This window comes from Filicampus tigris, chromosome 7 (genome assembly GCF_054856515.1).
Source record: "Filicampus tigris isolate MCC_2025a chromosome 7, RoL_Ftig_1.0, whole genome shotgun sequence".
NCBI classification, from domain to species: Eukaryota; Metazoa; Chordata; class Actinopteri; order Syngnathiformes; family Syngnathidae; genus Filicampus; species Filicampus tigris.
The window spans coordinates 8,283,482-8,305,740 of NC_141223.1; the positions used below are offsets into that span (position 1 = coordinate 8,283,482).

Consider the following 22,259-nt stretch of genomic DNA (forward strand, 5'->3'; position numbering starts at 1 on the left):
CACGCGCACCAGTAAGACTAAAACAAATCATGTAGTCAAAAAGGCGGAAACCGTGGAACAAGTTCGTGTGTATAAAACCAGCAAAGGTTGCTTGGACCTGGTGGTGAAGTGGCAGTCTTGCAATTAGAAGATGGCAGGTTTGACCCCTGGCTTTTTCGAAACACCCTGATTCTACACTTGAACATGATTATTGTACAAATGTGGGCGTTAATACTGTCATGAGCATGTCCAGTGTTCTTTACATTCAAAACAATTCCTTCACAAACTGCGTTTTTGTATCCTGTAGGGCTGTTCGATTTTGCCTAATAAGAAAATCCAGATTATTTTCTCTCAACCCCGATTTCACGATTACGATTTCGATGTCTTTGTAAAATAAAAGATAATGAAAAATGAAGTCTTTTGAATGTCTTTTATTTAAACTTAATTTTTCTTTTTTTGAACTCAAAATGCGAGTCAATTTAATTTAACACACACAGAACAATCCATTGGGATTAACAGCATTTTACTTACACAATAGATTTCAGATCTGTTCTTAAACCAATAATGAAAGAATAAAGTGCATATACCATCTGAAACGAAATCATCAACATGAGAGAAGGTAGACAGTTAAGTCTGTAAACCAAACAGTCTGTCAGCAAGTCATTTTGACAACCAGTTAGTGACTAGCCTTTCAACTTTCTCCCTGGTCCCACTTAAACATAAATCAATGATTAGTGCAAAACTGTCACGCAATAATACAGTGCACTGTCAAGCTTAAGTATGGATGCATAGTCCGACTGGACAGGAGGTCGTCCGTTGTAGAGGAGAGAAAAAAAAGGGACGACTCTCAGACATTGAGTTACTTGCTCACGGGTTGTATTGTACATGCGGGGCACACACTACACTACAGATCTATTTTTGCCCGATTTATTAACTAAACGCTCACTTGACTGAGCAAATAGCAGAATCGCCGGTAAAGCCATGGATGTTGTCGTTGTTTCGGACTGCGCGCTCGTGGGAGGAAACGGAAATGCAGAGGAAACTACGGTGGCTTAGATACACCAAAAATAACAAAATCGAACGTGCCGATTTAAACGTTTTTAACATCGTTTTATCCAGAAAATTCGGTTGCGGTTCAAAATCGCTTAATCGAGCAGCCCTAGTATCCGGTATGACAGACGACATCCTCTTAATTGTTTTGTATTCATTTATACCTTTCAGGCTGACCAGTTAATGTTTGCGATTCATTTTACCAAGGGCATATACCCTGAATTCTTCCAGGAAAATGTGAGTATGCTTATCAGTGTATTTTATGTAGCGTGTATTTTCAGTAACCCTGAGTATACACACATAAGAAGTTCTGGCCTATTTGAACACAACTTATTCACCAAATGTCAACCGTAATAATAATCTTTGCTATAGGAATGGGGGGTCTTTATTGGCTCCATTGTCGGGGAAATGTTCAAACAAGAGGTACGATTTTTTTCTTTATAAGTAGTACACATTGCGGCCTTTTCTTTTCTAATCACCTTTCCTTCCATCCCTCCTTCTACCCCACGTCAGGAGTTCCCATCTTGGATCGATCAGGAGAGGCACAGATCAGTAGCAGTTTACAAGGTAAACACTTAAACAGATTTACTAGACCAAATGCAGACATTATCTTTCATAATAGTGTTATATCTCTAATATGTAATGCAATATCTATCTGCAAATATGTGAGAGATTGCGTTGATGTCGTCAATCCAAATTTGCCATCTTCCGTTCCAAGTGGTGTAGAATGAAAGTAATTCTTATTAGTCTCACATTCTAACTTTTCTTTGGCTTTAGTTAACATATGTTGTCCCTCTTTCTCAGGCTACATTCGCAGCACTCTATCAGTCGCTGTGTTTGAGTGACTCAGACCTTTGGCTGTCCTTCGCACGGAGCTCACGCTGCGAACAAGAGATTCCATCCTCCATTGCCAAGAAAATTACTCCCTTCCAGCAGGTCAGATTTCACTCAGATAAAATGTTTTAAATCCATATTACTAATGAAAGAATTTATCTCTATTAGCTGGAGGAAGCAGATGTCTATACACATTTTCCTGTGTATTGCCTTCCCCTACCATTGTATGTTTTTGTTAGGTAGATCATTTTCCCGCCTTTCAACGCTGGGTAATTTCACTGCACTGTGACAATTGGTTCTGGCCTTTCTCAGAGCAGTTTTCATGAGTGCTGTTCTAACTTTGAAACACAGTGTTGTACAGGATAGGCTGATGTGCACTGTGGCTCAATCAAACAAAACGTTATACAGTAGTTGGTTTCCTCCCAAATTATTGGAGCGATCAATTTTCCGCCAGCAATGTTTGTTTTCCTCGTCCACTAACACTTCCAATTGCATCACGTCAAACTTCATTTTTTGCTTGCAGTGTTCTGATGGTGAAAACCATCAAAGCCATCCGAGCATAAGCGCTAAAAAACACTTATACTGTAGTTATAGCGCCCTCTTACATCTATTGTCAACAGCGAGTGCAAACTGTAAACGTGCACATGCAATTTATGTACATGCAATGTTAGTAAATCAGTGCCTTTGTCTGATAAAACCAAATCAAGGGCATTCATGGTAAAACACCAATTTTTTGTCACTTTTCAACAAGCTAACAACCAAACTGTTTTTGTATCTTCTCGTCAGTTTACCCTTCTCTTCTCCTTTTCTCTTCGTCTTCCCTACAGCTGTTATTGGTTCAAGCAGTCAGACCAGATCGCCTGCAGAGTGCCATGACAGCATTTGCCTCACAGGCTTTGGGTAAGTGTTTTAATTTCAGACTATTTCATGAGTCCTGTAGTTTGGCTTTGTCATACCAGGGTCGGCATAATCACAGATAAAGCAAAGCCACAAAGAAAAGATTCCACCTGGGGAATTAGGATGAGAAGACATTACAAAATACAAAGTACCTCACACGAGGATTGCTTCCACAGCTACCTATAGCGATAATGAAGGGATGGGGATGAGCAACCACAATAGCAAAACCAACAGGGAGTTTGTCATTTAACGCTGTATAGCATTTATGAATTCAGGAAGTGCATTATTCATATCAATATCCCCGCAGTGATAATATACATAGTTCATATATTGCTATTAAGAAAATAATTCCTTACCATGGGATGAAGGTGGATTGAAGGGAAATGACAAAGCCAGACAGAATCAGGCTAAAGTAGAGTATTAGGACCATGTTGCTTCTAATAGATGCGTGGAAGTGCTTTAAATGCGGTGCTACACCTGCAGAAACAAATCCAGACAAAATGGAGATGACTCTAGCTTCTCTTCATATTTGTCCTCCCTTATGTCACCATATGTTAGTTGGTCATTTGTTTGTATGATTTGGATTTTTGTACATCCTTACTTCTGTTTGACAACCAATAGTTCCTTTTACTCACAACATGATTTCTCGTGATAAATTTGCTCAGTGTCATTTGTGAAAGTCTGCTTAGCATGAGAAACTATGTTTGAGACTTTAATTGATTTTCTGAGAGTGTGAAAAAGTCTATTTTGTCCTTATGTAAAATTGTGTTTTGGTTTGCTGTCAGACCCAAGTAGCAAAATACTTGTATTTTTTATTGTGATTGTAGAAAAAGAAAATAATACTTGAACAAAGGGGGCAAACTTTTATTACTGTTGACGGCCCAAAAAAACCCCATCTATACCCCTTTGACAGTCAGGGTTCCAGATTGCCTCTAAATGGTGGCATTTTGCAACTACAATTTTCAACCAGTAAATTTGTTGATTTATTTACCGGTATTTATTTATTTGTGAATTACTATTATTGAGTAATTTTTGTTGCAGACAAACGTGCTTCACACTTCAGCCCATTTATTAGTTATATAATGAAAATTAATGTGTATATTTACTTTGCAAGTCACTTTACACAATGTGTGTCCCAAAATATTTTACAAGCCTGCCACACCCCAAAAAACATTTCAGGCCACAGTGCTCCTACAAAAAATAGTTAGTCTGGAGCCCTGGACAGTGTCAATCAAAACTGAGCAGTATCTATGGAAGGCAGCTACAGCTTTTGTATTGGGGCTTGTTATTGCAATTGTAAATAAAGTTGCGGTCTGTGAGAGTAAGAGTCCCCAAACTTGTTGAACAGCAAGTGAGTCCGCCATTGGAGTTCCCGTCAGTATTTGCAGACTATTAGTCTTTATTCAAGGGGAGGCGGCAGATACGCTGATAACATTACAGGAGCAGGGTAGAGAAACAGTGAGCGTATTTGTGTCTTTGGCAGTAAATCAGTATGCTAATGAGGCATGGTCTGTAATCCTCTTACAACTAATCTCACCCAATCCTTTCAGTCTAAGGCTGGCCACTGCTCGCACACAGTCATGCCTCACTTGACTCATACAGAAATAATTTTAAAAAAATGTCTCTGAGTCATCTTATTTCTCAGCCTGAATTTTCATATGACTGGATAGCTATCATATACCGTCCAAATAATCTATTCTATTATACTTATTTTCAACTGTACTATCCACATATGGCGGCATGGTTTATGGCATGGTTAGCACATTCGCCTCACAGATTGAGGGTTCGAATCCGGGTTCTGGTTTTCCTGTGTGGAGTTTGCATGTTTTCTGCTTTCTTCTCATCTTCCAAAAACATGCATCTTAAAACCAAATTGGTGTGAATTGTTTGTTTGTCCATGCTTGCCCTGTGATTGGCTGGTGATGACACTAATACCTCCTCTTACCTCTTGCCTGAAGTCAGATGGCCCCAGCACACCCGCGGCTTTAAAGTGAACATCAACCCATAAATGTTCTTTACAATAATGTGGTCTATGCAGCCTCCCTAATCTAAACTTGATATTGTGATTCATATTGTGTTTGTGGAATACGAATCAAACGCAGCAAAATCCACCTGATTTTATCCATCTCAGAGGGGTGGCCATTTTGTCACTTGCTGTCAACTGAAAATGACATCATAGTTGCTGTGGACTCATGTTACAAGCAATCATGGCTCAGCTTCAGAAAACAGGTGAGCCATGATTGGTCATTACCTGAGCTCTGAGCAACTGTGATGTCATTTTCAGTCGACAGCAAGTGACAAAATGGCCTCCCCTGAGATGGATAAAACCGGGTAGATTTTGCTTACTAACTCATATTCCGCAAACGCAATTGTAATCAGAATGCCGTGTTTAGACTAGTGGGGGCGCATACTACATATTTTAAAGAAGATTTTGGGGTTTACTTCCACTTTAGTGAGAATAAATAGGATAGATAAAGGATGGATGTCAAGATGTATGGCAAATCAACTCTCATGCTTCTAATGTCGGGTTCATACATGATTATGCACTACTACATTCACTTCAACCACTACGGTTTGTATGTTTGAACCAATGAGCGTTTTTCTAGGTTCCTCTTTGCCCTGACTGCATTTTCCCAAAACCAAGGTTAATGATTTAATTCACCACCTGGGTGCTTGTTTGCCACAAGATTACTGTTTACCTGCCGGTAACATAGGTGGTGATATTCGTGTTTGTGCACAAGCATGCTCTGTAAATTCCTCTATTCTAGACACACAAGCTTTGTGGGTAGATGATGTTTTTCTTTACGTTGCCATGGTGAATCAACTAAAGGTTGATGTAAGATGCTTTCTACCAGGACCTTGAGTGCCTGTGTGTGTTTGCAAGGATGGAGCAGATTGCATTTGGCAGCAGCCACCAAAGGTATCCGCTGGCATTTTCTAAGCCACTGTTTAATTGTACGCATATGTGCGTGTATATAGTGTGTGTGTGTGCGTGATTATGACAATATTAGGCTGAGATTTTGAAAATGTTCCCTTATCACAGCGTGTGTTCCTCTATTAGCTAATATCTAATGATTCAATAAATTACAGAAGGATTAGAGCCTCCTGCGCAAACAATACACACACGCACACACGCCGCATGAAGACTCACTGGCCTCGACAACAGAGGGTATTTTTATTGTTTTTGTTCTATTTATTGTATTGTTTGTAAAGTGCTTTGTTACAGATCTAGCTGTTATGAAATGCGCTATATAAATAAAATTGTATTGTATTGTATTGTATATTTCAATGTGGACCACCCTCCAACTACCACTGAATCACATTGCACATTCTTCTGGCACTGCTCCTTGTGTATATTTGTATCAACAGTGTTTGACATGCTTTGATTTCCCCGAGTGAACCCCACACCTCAAAACCATACCCTTGTATCACTTTTTAAAAATCCACACAAAACGCTCATTCTTTTCTTTATTTTTCTCATTGTGTCTGCAGGTATGAAAGAGCTCTCCCCTCCTCCTCTGAACCTGCGGCGTCTTTATGCTGAGACATTGGAGTGGGAACCAGTGCTGATCATCACTTCTCCGGGGGCCGACCCCTCGCAGGAGCTTGTAGAACTTGCCACAGACACTGTGGGTCGAGACCAGTATCATGAGGTAGACGACAGATATTGGAATTCAGGTTGTGAATGCAAACAGATACTGTAGCTTTTTTAACTGTTTAAAGAGGGAGTCAACCGAAACACATTTTTTTCAATAATATGTTCTATGCAGGCGCACTATTTGAAACAGGACATTCTGATAAATATTGTGTTTATGGAGTATAGAAAAATACACCCATTTTTAGCTATCTCAGGGGGTGGCCATTTTGTCACTTCTGTCGACTGAAAATAAGATCACAGTTGCTCAGGGCTCAGGTAATGACCAATCACAGCTCACCTGTTTTCTGCAACTGAGCCATGATTGGTTGTTATCTGAGCCCTGAGCATCTGTGATGTCCTTTTCAGTCGAAAGAAGTGACACAATGGGCAAACCCTAAGATGGCTAAAAATGGGTGGATTTTGCTTCTTAACCGTTTCAACTAGTGAGCCTGCATAGAACATATTCTTGAAAAAATTATGTTTGGAATGACTTCCACTTGAAGTTAATATTGACTTTTGGTGGTAACTAGCTGGAGTTCCAAAATAGTTTTATATTTGTTTTTGACAAAGCTGTAATTGCGAGCAACTTTGTATGCAAATGAGTTCATTTGTAGGACCGCAACTCAAGTCAGCTATCTACATATTTGATTGGATTGAAATTTGCAACGTAATCTAGTTTCACAATTACATGCTTTCACCCACTGAAGAGAAAAATTCAATGGTACAATCACATTATGTACCCACTAACCTCGAATGCCAAGACAGAATTGGATTTTCCATCCCATTTCCTTTGTTTGGTGCCCTGCCTCAGCGTGGCTCTCTGTCTGCTCAGATCTCGATGGGTCAGGGACAGGCTGACGTGGCTTTGGCCACACTCAGAGAATGTTCCCGAAACGGAGAATGGCTGTGCTTGAAAAACCTTCATCTTGTCACAGCGTGGTTACCTCTCCTAGAAAAAGTAAGCACTCGGTCTCATAAGTCTATTTTTTTGTCCGATATTTTTACATTATATTCACTTGTAGTTATGCAAGGCACTTGAGTTCCCTGACATTAGGCTCCACTTTTTTATCCCTACTCTTCTGAACAAATCCTTTTAATAGTATGACATTGCTATATTAACCACAAACAATCGTGCATTTTGGTTGAAATGGACTATGGTGCAATATTTCTGATAGTGTGGTTTATTTGAACAAGTGTCAATGCCGTCGTCTGTGTTGAAAAGAGGTAAACCCGGTGCAAACTGACTCTTGTGCTCTTTGGATCTGTTAAGTGGAACTGTGCTAGTTATGCCAGCCAAATACATGGAGCAGTGTTAAGTCTGAACTCTTTCCTTTTTTCTATTTATATTAGTTTTGGTTGTTCTTTGTGCCAAAACAGCTGGTAAAAATAATAAATAAATTGTATGTGCAATTGAGCAGACAGATTTGTTGAAGCATATAACATCTTTTTTGACACATTTGCATTTTTCCAGAATATACTAACCAGGAATATTCAATAGCCAACAATCAACATTTTTCTTTTTGTTACATTAGATACTGTATATTAGGTCTGTGCAATTAATCGAAATTCAATTACAATTACAATTATTACACTCAACGATTACAAAATTATCATAAACGTAAAAAAATGATTATTAATATGCACTATGTTTGTTTACAGAAGGAAATCAGACTTGAATTTATACATTTCCACCTTTTATTTTATAACAACTAATTTTTATACATTTTGTTTGGTCCAAAAGGAACTCACATAAGTATAGTGTTTCAAAGAACTGTATTTGTCTTTATTTTTATGTTTAAACATGTTCTTGTTTTGTACCCCAAAAATAAATGATCAAATCGTGATTAATATTTTTTTTCATAATCGAGCAGCCCTACTGTATACTATTATGGCTGCATTTGAAGGATAAACAAAATGTACATTGCTGGAAACAGATTCCTGTTGTCATATTTGTGGCACATTTTCAATTGAATTCATTCATTTAAATGCACTACCCTTTTTATGACGTCAAAAGCCGCACTCTAAAAATCAGCTGTCATTTTAAAATTCGTTTCAAATTCTTCATTACAGAATTATTCCTCACCATATGTTTTTGTTATGGTTTGGCACACACTTTGTCAACCTCTGTGTCACTTGGTGTTGCACCACATTTATTTACCATGGTTTAAATGTTCCTTTTTTGTATCTTTTGTTTTATTTATATAATTGTACCTCTCCTAGGGTTATGTTTTGTAATGCGTGTGGCAGGTCAACACTCAGTTGGAGGCACAGCCATTGAGGCAGAAGTGTGTGTGTGTGTGTGGAGGTGTGGCTGTGCGTGCACGCGTGCATGTGTCCCTCAGCCCAGCAGTGGTGCTCACAGTATGAAATCAAGCTTTTTCTTGTATTTCCCTCACTTGTGTTTTACATCCAAGATATCAACTGAAGCTATTTTCCAACAGTAACACATGCCTGTGAACCTTAAACCCTCCCTCTGTTCCTCTTCATCGCTCTCTTTCTTTGTTTTGCTCTTACCCATCAACTGATGAGGTCTCGGCAGTCAAGCTTGAAATGAAAAACTGCCGTGACGAGGGAATGAAGGGGGCAGTGTGAGAAAGGAAGTTAAGATGAGAGAATGATGAATGAACAAAATGGTGGTTGTGGAAGGAGGAAAATGGACAAAGATGAACATGAGCACTAGCCAGGTGCAAAAACAAAAAGTAAAGTCTATTCTAGCAATTAACTCGCTAGTAATCCATATACAGTACCCTGCAAAAGTATTACAATGACAAAATCAATTCCTTTTCGTTTTCAAAATCCCACAAACACGGCTTTCAAACCCCGTCGGGAATGTTTAGTCAAAGAAAACTAGCATACACACAATATTTCTAAATGTGTCCTGTCCTCACTTCATAGGAGCTAAATGTGCTTCGACCCAAAGAAGGCTTCCGTCTCTGGTTGACATCAGAGGTTCATCCCAGATTTCCTCCCATACTGCTGCAATCCAGCCTCAAGATCACGTATGAGGTGCACATTATCACAGTCTTATCCTCTCCATATGCAATGTTTAATACTACAAGTATTATTTTGGGCTGTTGAACATGGCTGAATGAATATATCTTTGAGACTGGTTGATTCCTGGTGTAAATGAGGGGTTGTAATGTAAATATGATTGTGAACCAATCTTTTTTTAAAGGTCACACTCGACATACAGTCACTAGAAAAGCTGCTTTAGCAACCATGCATGCAGCATAACCTGCTCCACTGTTGTTGTCTCTTCGTCTTTCTCTCTTAGCCAACAGACTAACATGAGGAAACACATTTTAAATACCTAATGTTACTCAAAAAGTGAGCAAGTGTGTTTGTATGTGAATAAATTGTTATAATGAGTGTTAAGGTGATCAGCTAAATATGTACGCTGCATTTTTTTAAACTCACATTTTGCTCTTTTATTTAGAAATTGTTCATGTTGTCTTTAAAGTAGCACATCTCATCATTGGCCAAATATGCTTTCTCTTAATGTGTAGTGGTAGTTTACTACCACGTGCTAGTGGAATTTTGGCAAAGTTGGTGGTCGGAAACGTTAACGGAAGCCTGTTTAAAATGACAATCCGACTGGCCTATAGGCGATTTCTGTTTGGTCCGGCCGGACAAAATGGCGGAAGAATGGACGGCGGCCGCGGAAGGCTACCCCGGATGTAGGCGCAAGGCGATAAGCAGACCGCACATTTATTGTAAAATTCCCAGCTCTGGGAGGTACCAAATAATTTGATTGAATCAAAAACAAAAATAAATTGTTTGTTGCGAATGTAATTTGCGTCAGTCTCAGTAAACATGTTCACACAATCTCATTTTATTGTATGAATTCCTTACCGATACCTGTATCTAGGATCCTCCGGGGTTGAAAAGGAACTTGTTGAGGACCTATGAATCCTGGACACCCGAACAGATCAGTAAAGGTCTCATCTTTTCTTTTGACATTTTATTGTTTAAATCTACTTGGGTATTTTATATTTACTTTTAACTAGATCAATAGGTTATTAGTATGACATTAATGCTGACGTTAATCGGTTTTGTTTAGGTGGGATACTGCCCAGGGCCCAGTCTCTCTTCTGTCTAGCCTGGTTCCATGCTGTCTGCCAAGAGAGACGTAACTACATACCTCAGGTTGCACACAAACTCACAACAAAGAATGTAATACAAAACCGTTGTAGTGGAAATATTATATATATATAATTACGATATGTTTATGATTACAATCAACTGTACCATCTCATTTCGGGGACCATACAGAGGAATTAAATCAGGAATTACCGAACATGCATAGGAAGTCCCCTGTAACATCAAAAGGAAGACTACCATTTTGTGTCCCCGTAAAGAATCCAGAAAACACCCAGCTATGTTTTAACACTTCTGTAATTTATTTTACACGCACATTTGAGTAGAGGTGCATATAGGTGTTTATGTGCGTTTATAATGACACTGTCTGCAAGACTATTTTCCCTACGCTGAGTATTCAGTGTTATCGCCTTGCCCTTCTATGAGCTGACTCACTGTTGAGAATGTGTGAAAAAAATTCATGACTAACTGCTGGTGTTAAGTGAAGTTTACTTGCAAGGTAATTCAATAACGGACAATCTATCAATCTGTTATTTACCACATGTCCAGTTTGGGGTCATGGGTCAGCTGGCGCTTATTCAAAATGACTTTGGGTGAGATAATACACCGTGGACTTGCCAGTCAATCACAGGGCAGGGCAAATACAGACATTCGCCCTCACATTCACACTAATGGACAATTTTGAGTCTTTCATAAACCCAACATACATGTTTTTAGAATGTGGAAGGAAGCCAAAGTACTCATAGAGAGTTATGGCCAATTTGTTTTATGAGTATTGTACTTCAAAATAACTTCATCGTCTGTGTTGGGCCAATAATATTGGCAGGCTAGCCTGGAAAACTCTCCTGTTGTTTTAGCACTAGGTCAGGCAAGAGTTGCGTGTTCCTATGTTTACCATGCTCTAAATGCCAGGGGATCCTCCCCAGCGATGCCCAAACAACATGCAAACGTTTCTCCCTACCGAAATAGCCACCACAGATTACGAAAACATGATCAAGTGGTATTAAAATGATTTATATCATTTTAATTTATGAATAATCTCCCAGAATATACAAAAGGAAACTTTTTTTTTTCAATTTTTTTTTGCTTTATTTTGAACATGTAACAAAATAATAAATAAATAAATAACAACAACAGAAATTTAAACATCCAAACAGAAGTAGTCTTCAATTGAGAGGTGCAAAAGAAAGAGTAAGACAGTGGTCGATCCATTGGCAGTATTTTAGATATACATTACATCTATACATGTTCGAAAACGAGTAGGAAGACGTATAAATGTTTATGTTCCTACCCTTTTATCTCCATGTCATCAACTAAATATTACAATACTTTACAATTTTCCGCTAATTCCATAACAAGAGATTGTATTATATACAATATAAACTACAGGCAATATACACTTCCGTATCCACTACTGATTACTATATTTATAAATGCCGCTAACACGTCAGTTGAAACTATTATGTAATATTTAACCTCTTTTTTTAGGGATGGACTAAGTTCTATGAGTTTTCCTTATCAGACTTGCGTGCTGGCTTTGAAATCATTGACAGGCTTTTTGAAGGTAGGAGGAAGTGTCACTGTTTGTGGCACGTTTGTCCCCGTTTAATTGCAGTATGCTGGTAAATGCTTGTACACTTATGTTCTGTGTGCACTTCCGCGGGTTGTTGTGTGTGCTCTGATATCTTTTAGGTGGTAAACCTTTTCAGTGGGAGTTTGTCCACGGCCTGTTGGAGAGTGCCATCTATGGCGGACGCATCGACAACCCATCTGACCTCCGCATCTTGCGCTCTTACCTGGAGCAGTTCTTCTCTGCACGACTTTTCTCCTCCCTCTCAGCCGGACAGGGAAAGAGCAAAGGAGCGCGCTTTCTTCCTTCCCAGATTAGCCTCCCAAATTCTTGCTCCATTTTGGTAGGTTGAGGGGATTACATGACAAATAGTTTGCAAGCACACATTTTAATTTACAGTTGCTGATATGGAGGTCCTCTTATGTAATATCCCCTGTAAGCAATCCAAAATTAAATCTTGCTAAAGAGAAATATAAAAAGGAGCACTTCCATCTTTGCTTCTGGAAGCAGTTGCTACAATTTAGTGTATCTGTGTCCTAAAAGAAATCTGCTGCATTGGCAAGGTAACAAGTATTTAAAGAGAAAAAAAAGTACAGATTGCTGCTAGAGGCCACCCAAGCTTATCATTGACTCACACTTCTTGGTGTCTTTGAAAGTGCATTTTGTTTCAGCCACTTAAAAGTTGGGTAGACATATGGTTAGAAAAGAAAGTCAACACGGAAATCTGTGCTGTGAATTTACAATTTGCAAAGAATGTAACAACTAGTAACAACTACTTTAGTGGGAGCTAAGCTCATGCTATGTATTTGTATTTATTATCTTTTTTTTTTGACATATTGTAAGTGGATCTTTTGTCAAGTTTGGTCAACAACACTTGTAATCAAGGATACTTACACTTAAGCTGTCTGCCCTCCCACATAACAAAACATTTAATTCCCTTCTTGCATGCTTAAAAATGCTACATTCTTGAACTTTGTGGCCTTACCAGCTTCTGCTATGCAACCCTTGCACATAACTCCGAGGAGATACGGAGTTATGAGACCAATACGTGTAATCGAGGATAATTTGAATGAAGTTGTATGTTTTCCCACATATCAAAAAAGGTTCTTCCTTAATGTCTTGTTTAAATATGTTGTATTCTCGTATTGCGTGCATATGTAATATTATTATTGTAATCTTAACACAAATGTGCACGTGTGCTCTCAGGACTACCGTGGGGTCGTGGAGAATCTCCCAGAGGATGACCAGCCTGCATTCTTTGGTCTGCCTGCTAACATAGAAAGAACCTCCCAGAGAATAATCAGCTCTCAGGTGTATAACAAACACCCACATGGCCACACATATTCTCGCCTGATTGCTAAATGGACCCAATATTGTAAACCAGGGGTGCCCACACTTTTTCAGCCTGAGAGCTACTTATGACATGACCGAGTCAAAATGATCTACCACCTACTAAAAATGCAAAACACATTATTTATAAATATATTGCGAATTATTTTTATATGTACCGTATATGATGGTGTGCCTTGCATGACTGCATCAACCTATATTGCACAATACAACAACAAAAATATTTTGTGATTACCTTACTCTGATGACTTGCACTGAATGGAATCAGCCAGGGACGCATAGTCCGGACAGTAGCTGCTGATAGCCAGCCTCAAGCAGATTTGCAGCAAGAACAATCCGCCCATTCGCTCCATTTGGCGCGTATAAAACACGTATTATTTGTTTTTCTTTTAAATCGCTTAATTTAATCCACTCACAGGGCAGCTACTTTCGGTACACCTTCACAATCTATTGTTAGGGTTCATTTTAGCCACAGCGACATCAAAGACCCTTCTTGGAATGATGCGGTGCAGTAATGCAGCTAAACAACAACAATGCATTCAGCAGCATCAAAACAATGCTATCATTGCAGCCATCTGTTGTATTTATCATACTGTGAGATGAAAGTCCCCTTGCACAGGCACACAACTTTTACAGGAGTAATTCAATCATTCCAAAATGCGTGTTGTGTCTGCATCAGTCAGTCTCAGGTTGTCACTGTGTTGTTATACATCTGTAACCATGATTTATAGTAAAATGTCTCGGCAGTCACTATAATGCAACTGCGACAAATGAAATGTTTACCAGCAATGTGCATCAAAGGCTAGATCTTGAAGAAGCAGTTTGTTTATCGGGAACAACGTGTCGTAGCATTGTCAAGAATGTCAGAGAATGATGTACGTATTGGTTTTGAATATAGTGAAATGCTCTTTCTTTGAGAGCCTTTGATTTCTTGAACGTCATAACATGTGCATTTGATGATGGTTGCCGTGGTTAGTTTACCAATAATGCAACTAGACTTTTGATAGGAATTTCAGTGATTGGGCTATCAAGTGAGGTGCTTTTACTCTTTGTGGCAGAAAGGTGATTCAACAGTCTGGGGACAAATGAAGGATGCGGTGCAAACACATATGCATGCATACACATTCAGTATGAAGCACACACAGACACACACTTAATCTCCTGAGCAAAGAAGATAAAGCAGGTGGTTTAAGGAGTTTGCTTGGACCTAATGGAAGCCATTCATCACCAACACTTGTCTTCCTCGCATACACCTTCACATTAACACGTGTCTTGATTCTATGTGAAAGCATAATACCATTCTCTCAGCTTGGAACTAAGCATGTTTGATGGGCTGTGGAAAGATCTCTTGTTAGTTGCATTTGGAGTTTGGCCATTTTTTTCCCTGCTAAACCTGAAACTGTGGTTCATGTATTTTTTTTTTCCTGTAATTTGTCTTAACTAAACCAACGGATGAAAACTTGCACATTTTCTCTGCTGAGATCTTCTCGATTCCAGACATAAAACTAAAAAAAACACAAAACAAAAAGAAAATGTGCTATGTACAGTATTTTTAAAGTGGAAGTCAACCCAAACGTAATTTTTTCAAGAATATGTTCTTTGCAGACCCACTGGTTGAAATAAGGCATTGTAATAAATATTGCGTTTGGGGAATAAGAGTTAAAGCCACCCGGATTTTAGCCATCTCTGGGGGTGGCCATTTTGTCCCTTCTGTCGACTGAAACTGACATCACAGTTGCTCAGGGCTCAGGTAACGACCAATCGTGGTTGACCTGTTTTCTGAAGCCGAGCCGTGATTGGTCGTACCTGACCTCTGAGCATTTGTGATGTCATTTTCAGTTGACAGAAGTGACAAAATGGCCGCCTCCTCAGATGGCTAAAAAGGGGTGGATTTTGGTGCTTAACTCATATTCCACAAACGCAATATTAATCAGAATGCCATGTTTAAAATAGTGGGCCTGCATAGAACATATTCTTGAAAAAAATATGTTTGGGTTGATTTCCCCTTAAATGATACAGCTTGACTGAGAAAATAACATCTTTGTTTGGCAAGAGCTAAATTTAGTAGAAGTTACGGAGAATCTTTGCCACATGTGCATGTACACATACCGGCACACTTCTGGTGCATTTCTTCAAAATTATTTCAGCTGTAAGCCATTTTTAAGAGTATAATGTCTGTAAAATGGGTTTGAAAATGTATTGAAATGTTTTGGAATTAATTTATGGTATATTTATGGTTTCACTACTGTTATGGGAATTATGAACATTTTGGGTCAAGGGGGAGGCACTTACCGGTAATCCTTTTTTTTGAATCACCCATGAATAGTAGGGGTGTCCTATGTAAAGGTCTCATCATCGCACAACACAATAAACTCTCCGTATATGAGGAACTTTTAAACAACAGCCAATAAGTGTGTAACAAACTTTAACATTAACATTGTTTATCATTGGTTCACAGGTGATTTCCCAACTTCGTGTCATGAGCCGCTCAGTCGCAACTGGGTCAAAATTCGACAGGGATCTCTGGTCTAATGGGCTTTCACCTATCCTCAACTTGTGGAAGAAACTCAACAAGGTTCATTTCTTCACTGTTTGTTCATTTTCTTGAAAAGTGCTGAGTGCTGTGAAATGTGATCACACTCGTGGATGTCCTTCACTGTTTTTAGAAATCCAAAAGGTTGCACACGCTTCCTCCTGCTATTGAATGACAATGAGGGTACAAATATTTGACAAAAATCTCAAATAAACTGCTCCACAAGGCTGTCCTTGATGACAAACAGCAGGGTGGAATATTTGCTTAGCACTTCTGTCTCACAGTTGCGAGGTTGTGGGTTCGACTCTCGGCCCCGGCCTCTTTATGTGATGTTTGCATGTTCTCCCTTTACTTGTATGGGTTTCCTTTAGAGCCACATTCCAAAAACATGCATGTTATGTTAATGAATTCATGTACTGCCAGACATTTACTTACCGTCTTTTACGCTAACGTTTGAAAAATGTGAAAAAAAATATAAATAAGTTCCTGGGATTGAATGGCTGGACTGTAAAAAGACAGATAAATACGTCAATGGCAGTAAATGAGTTAAAGACATGTTTGTGCATGTGCCCTGTGACTGAGTGGCAAACTGTCCAGGGTGTACGCAAGTCAGCTGGCATAGACTCCAGCTAAGTTGTGACCCTGGACAGGATAAGTAGTAGAAAATGAATGGATGTCTACCTGGTGGGTTTTAGAGAGGCTCAGGTAAATGACTGAAGAATTAACAGAAAAATGGACTGAAACAACCTACACTGTGGTCCATTCTGCTATTTTTTTGATACCAGTTAGAATCCACAGTATACCTAACAGAAGGGACATTTTAGTGAAGCAAAAGAACATCAAGGTTCTTAGCTGTTCTGAGTGGCTCAATGCAGCACTTGCAATATGTTTGTATTGTAGAAATCAACAGCCCACAATGCTCTGATGGCAAGATAGCGGTCCCTTTCTGCAAAGCCAATTCACTCAATTCACATTTTATTTTACAACTTCTTTGGTAGTATATGTAAAAAAATATATACATATATAAAAAAAATAAAATAAAAGTGGCAGATGTCTTGAATTAACATTGGTCAGTGTCTACTACTTTGTGTTGCTGTTAAACTCTGCCCAGGCCGTGCATGTTTTCTTTCTATGAAATCTTATTTCAAGACAAATAAAAAATCTGCTACTTTTCGCATGGTGTTTCAACATTTCAAACCTATTTCTGTCTGGCTACCATCTACATTCCAGGGTTCTGCACTGATTCAGCAGAAGGTTACACCACCTACAGATCAACATGGGTCCCCAGTGCTGTCATTCATTGTTCTGGAGCAGTTTAATGCCATTCGCTTGGTTCAGGTGTGAAACACAACCAGCACTGAAAGATGCTGCTGTCAAATAACACGTGAATGGCTATTACATTCACAGGACTGATCAGTCCTGAACAGACTGACTGATTACATTCCAAAAGTTTTATATGTGTCCTAAACTATAATTGTTGCCGCAGAGTATCCACCAATCACTGGCTGCCTTGAGCAAGGTGATTAGAGGGACCGAGCTTCTAACGCCTAAGGTCCAAAAACTGGCAACTGCTCTGCTCAATCAAGAGGTAAGTGGAACCTAATTGGCCGAAGCCACTATTAACCTATGCTTTGTTTTTTAACTGCCTCAAGTATAAAAGTAGCTCTGTTTTTGACTGGTGATCAGTTAAGACTATTCCTAATTTTTGCCCCCCAAAAATCCTCAACAGGATAAACGCTACCAAAAATGGGTGGCTGTATGGAGGTTTAAAATTATGGCCGAAAAACCATGAATTGCTTACTCTAACTCAGGAACCAATCATTTCATTTTAAGCATGGAATTTTTGCGGATACATGGTTGCAGCCCAAATGTCAATTTTTGTGTCAAATAGAAATTTAGCCTATGGCGTACGACTTTTCAACCCACATTTAGTGCATTACATCAGATCTACTATGTGTGTATTGTATCTATAATATCTCTATCTCTAAACATCGGTCATTGTTTTTCCACAACTCTGAGCATTATGATCACTAAACGGGCGATCTAAAACTTGCATTCTGATTAATATTGAGTTTTTGGAATATGAGTTAATCCACCCGTTTTTGTCCATCTCAGGGGGCGGCCATCTTGTGGCTTCTGTCGACTGAAAATGACATCACAGTTGCTCAGGTAACAACCAATCATGGCTCATCTTCAGAAAACTGGTGAGCCGTGATTGGTCGTTAGCTGAGCCCTTAGCAACTGTGATGTCATTTTCAGTCGACAGAAAATGACAAAATGGTCGCCCCTTGGGATGAATAAAAATGTGTGGATTTTTATTCCACAAACGCAGTATTCATTTGAATGCCATGTTTAGAGTAATGAAGCCGCATAGAACATATCCTTTCAAAGATTTTTTGGGGCGGGTTGACTTCTTTAAACCTTGTTGGTACATTTCTTGTATTTATGTTATGACTTCCTTATGGATTACTTTACATGGCTTCTGTGATTGATCTGATATTTCACTCCAAATTGTCAAATGAAGGCACTTAACAACCCAAGCATCCACACACCATATTGCTACAGAAGATTTAATTTGTTTTTTGTTTATTTCGGATGAGGGAATGCATAAAGAAAGGCAACTCTGACTGAGACACTTTCTCTAAAGCCCAGTAAAGGTCAACTTCTCCGATGGTCCATTTGGATGCACAGCCATCCCTCCAATCCTTCATTATCCATTTTGCTCCTCTGCGCATCACATTACACATGCTGGAAAGTGCACACGCCACAATGTAATGACTTTTTTGAACTGTTTCATTTTTTATGTAATACACAGCCAAGGGACTAATCCAAGCAACTTTTTGGGCAGACACGGGCTTCTTTCCCCCAAGGGCTGACTTTAATGCCGCTCAATGAATTTGATTTCATGCTGCGCCATGTCGTTTTCTGCATTGACAGCAAAAGTGAGCGAGAGATGTGCCTTCATTTGACCACGCATCAGCTGAAGCATGTATAGCACCTTTTCTTAACTGACTCAGATTTGGAGAAGGGCATCCTCAAGGACTGCTGATTTGTTCAAAAAAAGGCTTTAATAAATTGCTTGTTTATTCTTGCTGTCTTTCTTAGTGTCCTTTGCCATGGCAAAATATGTGGGAGGGACCTGAAGAGCCAATGCAGTACCTGAGCGCTATAGTAATGCGTGCGCTAGCCTTACAGGTAAAAGGGAGTGCATTGAGATGTCTCTCAAAACACTTATGTCAATTGTTTGCAATTTTATTTTTACGTGGATGGCGTTTCCGTGTTACGGACATCGCATCAATGTGAAAATTACAAATATTTCCAAAATTGGACGTGTTTTTTACAGGACAGCGACGATATGCAGCATACACTTCACCCACATCACCTGCACAATCTCTTTGAATCCCGTACATTATATTAGCTTAATATGATGCAATCCAGTTGTCATTAGTTCTCACAAAATGTAGCTATGCCTCTTGAATGTGATGTGCCATCATGAAGGCATTCGATAAAATGATAGTCAGCCAACCGTTGTTAATGGTTATATGGAGCTATTGTTTTTGACTAAAACAATTACAGTGCATCCATTTTCCAATGGTGTTTTCATGTATAAATTGCTTGAAATTCAGTGAAGTATCCTCACTATGTTGGTGCCAGGAAGTAAAGGCTTTGGCTTCTGTCTACTCTCGACTGTGTCAGAATACACGCCTACCTCAATATGTTCTGGCAGCCGAGAGCAGACACACACACACACTCTTGCGTATTCAAAAATATTTATGTCCACGAGAATCCGATGCATTTCATTATCCGTGTGAGGCGGAACCTTCTGTCTACGCGTGTCGGTCTGCTATCTCGTCTGCCTGCACACCCAATTCTGTGCGTGCGTGCATGAAATCATTGTTTCTTTGTATCTGCTAACCTCCTTACACTCCATCTGTCCTTGTGTCTCTGTCTTGAGGTAACTGTCTCTAAATAGCTATTTGTGCTCCTCTTAATGGCAGCCTGCTCAACTAATGTAATAAAGGTGAATCAGGCAGACAGTAGCTTGAATGGCACGTGCTGGCTCGCTGTGTATTTGTCAGTGCATCTGCAACGGTGTTGATGTGGGTACTGTAGGACCTTGTGTTGGTGTGTATTTGTCGATGTGCTCGTCTCCATTCATCTTTGAGGTCAGTCCTGACTGATTCGGTGCTGGAAATGCCCCTTGGCAATCACAATAACAATGACTTAAATCAAATGTTTACTTATGTATCTTATGTCTTGCTACAGACCTCCGAATTCCCTTGCCTAATGACATTAAAATAGAGAAACAAGTAAGAGGAGAGGAGATTAGAACCCTAAGGTCCTCTTCCAAAAATTCAAGCGTGTGACTGCAGACATGTATAAGCTTGGCTTTGAGTCTGAAAAGGGACACGCCTACTCAAAAGAAACAAACAACATCATACTGAATGTAAATGTAACATTATCTTATCTTTGACACAAGCAAAATGTTCGCAGTTAACAAAAAAAAGACACCAGCCCCAGCCGCAAGTAGGTAACCTAGAGAGATGGGCAACTAAATTCCAAAGGTACTAATATGGGTGGAGCATAGCTTTAAAGGTTGATGAACATTTACAGTCAAGGGATGCACTGTTTAAAAAAAAGGGTGGGGGGGTACTTGAGCCATTTCACCCAGTTACTTTAATGCTGTTTCTGTTGCCTATTCCACCTCGTATCGCTAAATAGCTGTGGTGTAAGTTCTTGTCTGTTACCTAGCCGCAAGCACAACAATAAACATATTGTAAAACAAATCCAGAACTGAGCATTATCTTTGACAAAGCTAAATTCTGATGCAGTGAGTGAACGTATGCTCATTTAGGAAGCACAAATATGATATGAAGTCATTTTCACACTTTAAACTATGGTGTGTGAGGTTCCCCATTCGTTATCATTTTGTATTGTCTACTTAAAGTCAACCCAAAAATCTTCTTTACAATAATATGTTCTGTGTGCCTCCACTAGTCCAAACACGGCATTCTGATTGATATTGCGTCCACCTGTTTTTAGCAATATCAGGGGATAGCCATTTTTCCACTTTCTGCCAACTGAAAATGACATCACGGTTGCTAAGGGTTCAGGTAACGACCATTCACAGCTCACCTGTTTTCTGAACCTGAGCCATGATTGGTCGTTACCTGAGCCCTGAGCAACATTTTCAGTCGACAGCAAGTGGAAAAATGGCCGACACCTGAGATGGACAAAAACGGGTTGGTTATACTGCTTAACTCATATTTCACAATAACACAGTATTTATCAGAATGCCGTGTTTCAACTAGTGGGGCTGCATTGAACATTTTCATTGAAGTAAATATTCTTGATATTTGAGTTAAGAGTGTTGTAGACCGAATTATGCACATTATCTTTAATATTCCTTTTGTCTTTGTTTCCATTTTTACAGAGTTGGGTGGAACGTGCTGGCAAACAAGAGCTTCTTTCGGACACCTTGGATCTCTCCGAGCTCTTCCACCCCGATACCTTCCTCAATGCTCTGAGGCAGGAGACTGCCAGGTAGGATTTATTTGACCTTGTTCTACAAAGAGACTGAAAGATAACATATTTTTGTGGCTTTTAGATCTTTAGGTTGTTCTATGGATAGTTTGGTGTTTGCATCGTCATGGAGGAGCCCCATTGTGGGAGCCAAACTTCAAATTAAGGTAAAGTGAAAGCTGTGACAGGCGAACACACACGCAGTTGATGTACACCTACAGTATACCATTAAAGACCTTCAAATAACCCACCATTGAAGCTAATAACGCGGGTGGATTCAAATGTGCATTAGGCCAATGCTGTTAACTGATAGCAATCATTTACTCGAGCCTGTAGTCTGATGTTAGACACTTTGCCCGTTTTGGTGATCTTGATTTATGTCAGGTGACAAGTTAATAAGTCATTCCGATAATGCAGCCGTGGTGGCTCAACGCAATGTAACTCCTTTGTCAAATGACTAAATTGCACCCTGTTACCAGAAATAATATGAGACATTCCATTGGGTTAGATCATTGTTGAAAAGGTCTAATATCTTAGTGCTTTAGGCATCTTCTATGACTTGACTAGTTTTAAGTGTACACCAGGAGATGGGAGGAATGTGGGCTCCTAACAAGAAATTGCGGCTGCATGCAGGGAAGGAAAACACTCCCAAAATCTTACGGCTGAAGATAGTGAGGGAATAATTGTTGTGAGGCGATGTGCTCTTTATAAGGACACACATGCGCGCGCACACACACGCACGCACGCACGCAATGCAGCTTTGTCTGGATATGTCTCTCTTGCCCTTT

At 39.4% G+C, this 22,259-nt stretch overlaps 1 protein-coding gene across 9 annotated transcripts in view; it reads left to right on the top strand.

Annotated features, from left to right (window-relative positions):
• The window catches only part of dync2h1 (dynein cytoplasmic 2 heavy chain 1), a 116,945-nt gene that overhangs the window by 50,190 nt on the left and 44,496 nt on the right, over positions 1-22,259 (top strand). For all 9 annotated transcript variants that reach the window (XR_015087414.1, XR_015087415.1, XR_015087413.1 and 6 more), the window contains 19 exons: positions 1,201-1,266; positions 1,402-1,452; positions 1,543-1,596; positions 1,834-1,965; positions 2,691-2,763; positions 6,253-6,413; positions 7,230-7,355; positions 9,293-9,403; positions 10,266-10,335; positions 10,458-10,543; positions 11,984-12,059; positions 12,188-12,408; positions 13,272-13,376; positions 15,874-15,990; positions 17,179-17,286; positions 17,435-17,536; positions 19,054-19,143; positions 21,383-21,492; positions 21,557-21,638. Coding sequence is in view for 2 of the 9 variants with exons in the window: in XM_086035227.1 (XP_085891353.1) it covers positions 1,201-1,266; positions 1,402-1,452; positions 1,543-1,596; positions 1,834-1,965; positions 2,691-2,763; positions 6,253-6,413; positions 7,230-7,355; positions 9,293-9,403; positions 10,266-10,335; positions 10,458-10,543; positions 11,984-12,059; positions 12,188-12,408; positions 13,272-13,376; positions 15,874-15,990; positions 17,179-17,286; positions 17,435-17,536; positions 19,054-19,143; positions 21,383-21,492; positions 21,557-21,638 (1,941 nt within the window). In the remaining 7 variants the exon portion in view is untranslated. The remainder of the gene's footprint in view (positions 1-1,200; positions 1,267-1,401; positions 1,453-1,542; positions 1,597-1,833; positions 1,966-2,690; positions 2,764-6,252; positions 6,414-7,229; positions 7,356-9,292; positions 9,404-10,265; positions 10,336-10,457; positions 10,544-11,983; positions 12,060-12,187; positions 12,409-13,271; positions 13,377-15,873; positions 15,991-17,178; positions 17,287-17,434; positions 17,537-19,053; positions 19,144-21,382; positions 21,493-21,556; positions 21,639-22,259) is intronic.